General features: G+C 42.3%; 2 protein-coding genes across 2 annotated transcripts in view; both read right to left on the bottom strand.

Annotated features, from left to right (window-relative positions):
- Positions 1-1477: 1477 nt before the first annotated feature.
- On the bottom strand, positions 1478-5050 carry LOC131131897 (WW domain-binding protein 1-like). The gene is made up of 4 exons (XM_058076922.2): positions 4856-5050; positions 4444-4546; positions 4003-4164; positions 1478-2510 (listed from the first exon to the last, which is right to left on the bottom strand). The coding sequence occupies exons 1-4, from the start codon at positions 4916-4918 to the stop codon at positions 2086-2088; spliced, it is 753 nt and encodes a 250-aa protein (XP_057932905.2). The 5' UTR covers positions 4919-5050; the 3' UTR covers positions 1478-2085.
- Positions 5051-8769: 3719 nt separating this feature from the next.
- Positions 8770-9288, bottom strand: part of fbxw4 (F-box and WD repeat domain containing 4) — a 27386-nt gene continuing 26867 nt past the window's right edge. Inside the window, exon 9 of the mRNA XM_078796043.1 lies at positions 8770-9049. Within this exon, the coding sequence (XP_078652169.1) occupies positions 8912-9049 (138 nt within the window). The 3' untranslated portion in view covers positions 8770-8911. The remainder of the gene's footprint in view (positions 9050-9288) is intronic.

The raw sequence follows: 9288 nt of genomic DNA, 5'->3' as shown, positions 1-9288 counted from the left end.
GTTAATTGGCTTTATTTAGCGAAAAAAAAGGTCAATATTGCTGATATAGTTATAATCTTTCCCGTGTTTTATTCCAATTATAATCATTAGCACCAACTCAGAACCCGCAACATCATTCAGTGATGCTGAAAACGTTCATGTAAGAAGTACCGGTATCAGCATGGATATTGGCGGTAAAAAGTATCAGTATTAGCATGGATATTGGCGGCAAAAAGTACCGGTATCAGCATGGATATTGGCAGTAAAAAGTACCGGTATCAGCATGGATATTGGCGGTAAAAAGTATCAGTATTAGCATGGATATTAGCGGTAAAAAGTACCGGTATCAGCATGGATATTAGCAGTAAAAAGTATCGGTATTAGCATGGATTAAGCGGTAAAAAGTCCCGGTATCAGCATGGATATTGGAAGTAAAAAGTATCGGTATTAGCATGGATATTAGCGGTAAAAAGTACCGGTATCAGCATGGATATTGTCAGTAAAAAGTACCGGTATCAGCATGGATATTGGCAGTAAAAAGTCCCAGTATCAGCATGGATATTGGCGGTAAAAAGTACCACTATCAGCATGGATATTGGCAGTAAAAAGTACCACTATCAGCATGGATATTGGCAGTAAAAAGTACCACTATCAGCATGGATATTGCTAGTTAAAGTACCACTATCAGCATGGATATTGGCAGTAAAAAGTACCAGTATCAGCATGGATATTGGCAGTAAAAAGTACCGGAATCAGCATGGATATTGGCAGTAAAAAGTACCAGTATCAGCATGGATATTGGCAGTAAAAAGTACCACTATCAGCATGGATATTGGCAGTAAAAAGTACCACTATCAGCATGGATATTGGCAGTAAAAAGTACCAGTATCAGCATGGATATTGCTAGTTAAAGTACCAGTATCAGCATGGATATTGCTAGTTAAAGTACCACTATCAGCATGGATATTGGCAGTAAAAAGTACCAGTATCAGCATGGATATTGGCAGTAAAAAGTACTGGTATCAGCATGGATATTGGCGGTAAAAAGTACCCGTATCAGCATGGATATTGGCGGTAAAAAGTACCGGTATCAGCATGGATATTTGCAGTAAAAAGTACCGGTATCAGCATGGATATTGGCAGTAAAAAGTCCCAGTATCAGCATGGATATTGGCAGTAAAAAGTCCCAGTATCAGCATGGATATTGGCAGTAAAAAGTACTGTTATCAGCATGGATATTGGCGGTAAAAAGTACCGGTATCAGCATGGATATTATCAGTAAAAAGTACCGGTATCAGCATGGATAGTCAGTAAAAAGTACCGGTATCAGCATGGATAGTCAGTAAAAAGTACCGGTATCAGCATGGATAGTCAGTAAAAAGTCCCAGTATCAGCATGGATATTGTTCCTATATAATATACAATGCCCCCCATATGGTGTGATATCATGTCTATCATGTACGAGTTAGTGAAATATAAAATGTTAAATGTAAGCATGCTGGATGTTGTCAACGTGTTTATTAAGAAAATAAATCCAACATCTGCTGAGCTGTTAGATGATTGGAAGATGTTCCTCTATGTTCAGGTGAGGGCCACAGCTAATATTCTTTGTACAACGCTGGATGTGGACTTTATGAGTAATACACTCGTCAATACCAACATGGAAACCCTGAGGTGAAGACAAAAGAAAGGGTGTAGAAGGAAAAGACAGTATAAAGTATAAAGTGGTCATTTATCCCCAGCAGTAATTCCTTTTCCACCTTTGGTAGAAACATCTCCACCTACCACTCCTCAGTGAGCTACCACTTGATCACGCCGAGGGGGTTTAGTGGCCCAAGACAAACGGGTCCTCTGGGCTTAGGAACACCTCCATGCCCCAGCAGGAGCTCTACCAAGTATGGGCTTCTCCGTTGAAGATGCTGACCCTGATAAGTGAAGAAGATCAAGGATGGACCAGTGATTGTGGACTTTGCAGTGACGTGTGTACCCCGCCTGCATCACGTAGCGCCAAAGCAGGGTCTTAGCAATGGAGATGGGAGCACGGACCGCCGCCACACTGGTCGCCATCCGATGTGCACGTGTGTTTATCAATGAGGTGATGTCACCATTAATGACGATGATGATGATGATGATGGTCCGTTTCCACCGATGTTGTCTCATGTTGGTGAGACGTTGCCTCCGTGTGCGCTGCGCCATCTTCTTCAATCCCGTCTCTTGCCAGCAAGCCATGCTGATCCCAGACTTCCTGGCCATCAAACACTTCGATCCCAGAGTCTCCCGTGAAGTGGCGCTTCCTGCCCAGCGCTGAATCCTTGTTGGCGTCAGATCTAGGCGAGGGGGGCAGCGGAACATCTGCTGAGGCCGTGCAAAGATCATCGCCGGCGATGGAGATAGCCGAATGGGGACAGGAAGGTTCATCCAGCACGTCTGCAGGCGGGGGTGCGGGCGAGGCAGGCGTGTAAGGCGGAGGGGGCGTGGTTGGGCGCTCCTCGACCTCTTCGTATGCTGGCAGCAGGTAGGAGGGTAAAAACCCTGAAGAACGACAGGGAAAGCTTTTAGTGACTGTCCAAAGCCGTGTGGTGTACAGTATTTCAACCAGGGGAAACCTATAAGATGACCAGCCAATCACAGGGCGCATATAGACAAACAACCATTCACACTCACATTCATACCTATGGACAATTTGGAGTGGCTAATTAACCTAGCATGTTTTTGGAATTTAGGAGGAAACCGGAGTACCCGGAGAAAACCCACGCATGCACGGCGAGATGGCCGAGGGGGGAATTGAACCCTAGTCTCCTAGCTGTGAGGTCTGCGCGATAACCACTCGACCGCCGTGCTGATGCTACCAGCCGTCTGGTTGCCTTAGCGATGAGCTGTAGTGCAAATGAGGCCGTAGACCAAGGGTCTCAAACACTTGACCCGCGGGCCAAATGTGGCCCGCAGGACACTAGTTTGAGGCCCCCGCCTTGATATGAAAGTTTAATGTTTGATATGGATGCTGTATGGTATCATGTACCCAGAAAAAATGATTACCTTTGATTAATGTTCATGTTAAAGGTTAAATAACTGTTAATAGTTATCCTCCCTATCCGTGTGGAAGTGGTAAGTTTTTTATATGGATGCTGTATGGTATCATGTACCCAGAAAAAATGATTACCTTTGATTAATGTTCATGTTAAAGGTTAAATAACTGTTAATAGTTATCCTCCCTATCTGTGTGGAAGTGGTAAGTTTTTTATATGGATGCTGTATGGTATCATGTACCCAGAAAAAATTATTACGTTTGATTCATGTTCATGTTAAAGGTTAAATAACTGTTAATAGTTATCCTCCCTATCCGTGTGGAAGTGGTAAGTTTTTGGCTATTTAAGTTGAAAGGAAATAACTTGAAGGCTACCATTTAGGTGGCTAGCTCTCTAGTTTGCGAGTTAGCATGTGTCTCAAGACCCTGCAGTTGCGCAATATGTTGTAAATAAAAAGAGTATAAATGTGACTATAGTCGTGTTTTGTCATGTCTACAGGGCTCTAATAATGCTTTGTTCATTTTAATCTGAAAAAAATCATTTGTCTACCCACCAACTATATGTGCTTTCTTAACTTTTTATTATTATTATATTTATTTATTACTGATTGATTGATTTTCTTTATTCTTGATTTGTTTATTTATTTATTTTTCATCTTATTTTGTGTAGAAAAATAAAAATTAAGATATTTCAGAACAGTGGAATGTTTTATCAGAGCTTTTATTGTAGTAAATTGGAACCAAAGCACTGAAAAAGTTTGTATATTTTATATATTATAATATAATATTTTATATTTTTCTGTTTTTAATAAATGCGTTTTGTTTTTTTTGGAAAACCTGAAGCGGCCCAGCCTTGCTTAGACCCTAGCTCCAGTGGCCCCCAGGTAAATTGAGTTTGAGACCCCTGCCGTAGACGATGATGATGAGCATCAGAAGACCATGTTACCACCACAGTGTGGGTGCAGGGGACGTGTCGCGGTTGCAGTGTGCTGGACCTACTGAGATAGAGTGGTAGCTGGGAGTTGTTGTGAGCCTCCCTGTAGGCGATGAGGTTAATCTCGTTCTGCCGGCGCTGCTGCTGGAAGCGCTGCTTGGAGCGCCAGTGCTGACACACACAACAGCAGATCAGGATGGCAATCAGCGCCCACACCAACCAGAACCCTGGAACCCCAGCACGAAGCATAGTTAACACACAGTACGACAACATGTGGCGCTGTCACAGCCCGTCAATGCAATCCATGTGTAGCAGTACTTCAGTACTACATCAGATTTGTCCGTATGTACTTTATCCGGTGTCTTATCTAAACCAAATGGGTTTTGAGTTTTTGCCTGATTGTGCACCACTCATTAACCCCCGCCCCCTTCTTATGGGGTTAGGGTTAGGTTCCACAGGACATGGTTTGGTGGTCAGACTGTGGAAAAAAAGAAGAGCAGACTTACACCACAGTTCATAGTAGTAGCTGCAGCACTGGCTTTTTCCACAACAGTGGCCGGATTCACAGCTGTAGCTCTGGTTGTTCAAACCCACACACAGCAATTTATCCTGCAAACACACACAGACACACACAGACACACACAAAATATCACACATGACACAAAAAGCCCAACATGTTTGCCCACTTTAAGTCACGTGTGTGGTTTTAGCTAACTCCCCAAATCACTTATTGTCACTTTCTGACTTGTCAAAGTATACTATTGTATACTTTTGTATAATCTTTCTTATAATCGGTATATAATCAAAAAGCGGGGCCGCAAGAGTCAGGCAAACAGTAATAATACCAGTAAATACTAATATAGTAGACACTTGATGAAGTTATTGCTAACGTTAGCATGCTAGCAGCTTTTACATTACCTGTCGCACTGTGGCCTCTGTCGCCAAATCTTCTTGTCCGACGGTGTACTCAAATAATCCCATTGCCCTCAAACGCTACAATGACTCCTGGTGAATTTAAAAGCAGACAGATTGTCACATTGTAGAGATAAAACTCTTTAAGGGCGACTAGCTAAACAAAACAAGTTGTGCTGAACTTCGACGACGAAGTTTTCTGAGCTGTGATTGGCTCGTCAACCAAGTCAAGGTGGCCAATCAATGGCCGTCTTCTCCTAAAGTACAGTGTTCTCGACGAATGGCGTCATCTGTTACTAGGCGGGGTTTCCCCTGAAACACGCCCTATGTACTTTCAAAGAGAATTAACTTTATTTCAACGATAATGTAAAAACGGAACAGGACGGACTGTATGTGTGTGTTGTGTTTATGTAAGACTTTTACAACAAAGTACCAGAAGCTTTTCTGGATGAATGAAATGTACAAATTATAGGTAAATAATAGGCAAAATTGTAAAACAAAGTCATTTATTTTTTGTTTTTCTTGTTATCCGTCAGTAATAATCGTTCCGTCATTAAGAACATACCATCCAAATGGTCATATGTCAGACAAAGTTGCACAAGAAGATTAATCATGATGAATTAACTGAAAAACTTTGATCTTGAATCTAATTAAAAATGGCTTTGACAACTTTATATGATGAAGATTGATTGTTATGACAAGCCATGTACAGGTACTACCCCATAAATGGGAATATCATAAAACTTGTTTTGCCAATTTAACATAAAAGATGAAAGCCACCAACCGTACTGAGCCATTACATGCACATTGACATTTCCCAAGCAATTCCTTGCTTTTAACTTTGAGATAAGCATTTTTACATGATGAAAATATAAATACACAAACTCAAAAAATACTGATTTTTGAGTTGAGTAAAAATACTGGTCCAAAAAGTCAAATTGTAATCTGGCAAGTCATCCAAAACATCTGCAAAAGGGTCCCAAGCCTTTCTAGTCTGCCTTAGGTTGGTTGCCATGGGGAATGAATTAATGAATGAATAAGCTGAAAATCCTAATATTAAAGTTCCAAGGATTCCAACAATTAAAGTTAAATTAATTAATTAGTTAAGTTAATTATTTCTAAGTAATAAGTATTCAAATTTTTGGGGTAGTACCTGTATGTTAACATATGTGTCTCATGTAGTGGAGCAGTCGGGGAAGTGTTATTCTAAAAACCACCACCAGATGACGCCAAAGTATAGTGTGTGGCTATGCATTCATGGCGGTCTGAAAGAGCTTTATAAGCCATCACGTCAACGGTAAGAACATCCAGCAACAAACTCTGAAGCTTGAGCTACCGTTTCCATTCAAATAAAAACATCCGTTGAATAAATAGCAACTTCTCTTGAACTTTTTTTTTTTTTTTTTTTTGGACTGTCTTGCTTCACGACTTGTCTTTTGAACTTTTCAGACAACAAATCGCATTGTCCTTTCAGGAATGTGTGTTTGTTCACCGTGCTTCTTTCAGGCACCTCCTTATTCAGGACCCCAACCAAGTCAATGGTTCCTTACATCCCACTTTGACAAGTCAGGAGGATACATGCTAATCTCCTTAATCTGGCCTTTCTCCGTCACAGCGCCACAGGGAGAGAAGCAGCACAGAGAGTAATCCTGTGGAGAAACAATAGGATTAAGGCCAGCTCTGTGAGTGACAATCACTATCCACCCACTGATCTGCAAAGAGAAACCACTAGAATGGAACTTGATTTTTCTTTGGCGGGTCTGACAAGGATTGTGGTGGAGTAGTGGAGATATTTGGTGGCTTGTGACGGGAGGTGGGGAGGGGGGCTTCTTGTTTGAGGGCTGCTGGAGGTCTGACGGCCATGTTGGTCCTCGGAGCACTATGCATGACTGACAGTTGAAAGGAAGCGCTGCTTTGATCTGGTGGGGGGGGGGGGGTGAATTGGCGCTGGCAAATAGGCTGAAAAGACACAAAGTACACGGCAAGTACACGGCACATATATTGATACACAGTCGAACCTTGGCTTTCCAACTCCCCCACGCTTTGGACAATTTGCTTACCATTTAGCCCCCGTTTTCGTTACTGTGGCAATTATCATCATGTCCCAAATGGGCTGTGTCCGGAAAGTACGGAATTTATTCTCATTTTTCCGGTACGTTCCAATTTTCACCAAACCTTTGGGAAGCCAGCCAATCTGCGACTGAAGGCCACAAGAGGGCTGATGCGTGGACTGCTACTGGGACGCAAGACCCAAAACGCCCAACGTTCCCAGCATACATCACTAAGGATGCGTCCCAGTGCATCCATGAGATGTTCTTATTGATCTGGTCAAACCAAAGGATGCTCATCCAGGAGCGGTCTTTTGGTCTGTGTACAACAATACGTGTATTCTCCATGTTGATATCAGGATGTGGACCTCTGGGGCTTGGGCCTTTCAAAAGTAGCACCTGTGTATTAGATCAATGCTAGACCGACCCACCACCGTGTCCCGTCATCCTGGAGACGGAAACACTGGTACCTTTTCATCATCAATCCAACCTCCGTATCTCTACGGCACCTTCCTCTTGGAATCAACCCGACACCTACAAGCTCTTTAACTGAACTCCAAGGAAGCATTTCTAGACTGGACCTAGCCCCCATCCTGAGGAGGATATGTCTAATATACAAATAGATGTTCTGTGGTTGTCTCTACGGTTGCACTTCCAAGAGCCTCCACTAGATGGCCACATTAGTATAAATATGTTTCTAAAAGGCGCCAAAGGAAAGAGCACACAGGTCCTTCCAGAAGCGGCATAGATTCATAGAGACAAGTTCAACAAGTGATATTTGATCGTCAAGCTCAAGGCTGACTTGCAGTGAAAGCCGAAAGCTTTTCTGGCTTTTCAGCTTCACCGAACAGGACGAAAGAGAAGAGCCCGATTGTTCTCATGTTACACAATGCCGTTCATCGGAGCTCCATCCGGGGATTGCTCCATCGGTCTCACGGCTGGCCGGCAACGTCCGAAAGAACACAAACATAGAAATCTCGTGAGAAAATAATTTACCAATTTATCAGAATAATACGAGGAAAAATATGTTATAACACAAAAAATGAAAAATTATGTTGGCAAAACGCTACGTTCATGGACATTACAACCCGGAAGCCCTGAGACTGACATCTATCTTGCTAGCATAGCAACGGAACGTTAGCATATTTACTCACATCACGGCAAGGTTAATCGGGGGTAAGCTAGCTTACTTTCTGGTTCATGCCTTATGTGGAAACAACATTCAGAGTCACCTGAAACTGTACTTTTGGAAAAAGGTCTTCCTGAGAAGGACAATTGTTCGATTCCGTAGATAGCCCAGAAACCCGACGTCACATTTCAGACTCCTAGACAGGTCACGTGACCACAACATAATATCTAAATATCTCAACGACCATGACTCACCCAGCCGAACTGATTATTTATCGTCTACTTCACAATAAATAGTAGAAGTAATTCCACTTCTCTTAAGTCTAGATGAGCCCTGGAACCCGGAAAAGAGGCTTTCTATATACGCATGCGTTCTTCCATGTTCTATAGTTTGGTGTCACGTGGTTCTGTCTGTGTGTTTACAGCGCCACACGTTGGTGTGTCCTGGGTATTGCACCCTTTTCGTTCCGTCTGGATGCAAGTATTTACTAATGCGACACAGTGCGGACTGATGAGTTCTGCTCAAACAACTAAACATGAGGATTCCAACATCCAGTGAACGCAGCACACGTCACCAGAATAAAGCATCTTCACGGCCTCCAGCTGCTTTGTTCCAAGTTGTATATTAAAGGGAAAGGTATGTTTATTGCTTGTAGAACATTGATATTTCATTGTGGTTGCGTTGGGTACTAAAAGACCTTTAATAAAATATTTTTCCCTGTATAATCCCATTCATGTAAATGTAAACAAGCTCATTTTGAAAGGATGTCATTGAAGATATCTCTATATACCGTAGCTCTACAAAAGAACAGCAAAGTCCTCATTGAACGTATAAAAATACATCTTTTTATGTGTTCTTTTTACAATTCTCGGCAGTTGTCATGTGTCACGTGACGCTGATGCTGATGTTTTGTGTGAAGTCCAAGGAGTGGAGCGCCGTGGCCAGCGCTGCATACAGGTGAGAGCTGCTGAACTGCAGGGAGTACACGGGACTACTCACTGACTCTGTGCCCAACTGGAAGAACTGCAACAAATACAGCAAATATTTGACATGAAAAAATAAATATGTTTTCAATTTACAGTGGAACCTTGGTTAGCGTCATCAATTCCTTCCAAAAAGATCCGACTCTAACTAAAACGGACATTAACCAAATAAAGATTTCCTGTGAGAAATAATGGAAAGCCAAAAATATTTGGAGAGTCCACCTTTTACACGTTAACCAAAAAACATGCTAACTGGTGCGGTTGCTAACCAAGGTTCCA

This window comes from Doryrhamphus excisus, linkage group LG14 (genome assembly GCF_037039965.1).
Source record: "Doryrhamphus excisus strain RoL-2023G ecotype Guam linkage group LG14, RoL_Dexc_Guam_v1.1, whole genome shotgun sequence".
Classification (NCBI taxonomy): Eukaryota; Metazoa; Chordata; class Actinopteri; order Syngnathiformes; family Syngnathidae; genus Doryrhamphus; species Doryrhamphus excisus.
This window is presented reverse-complemented; position numbering and strand designations above follow the sequence as displayed.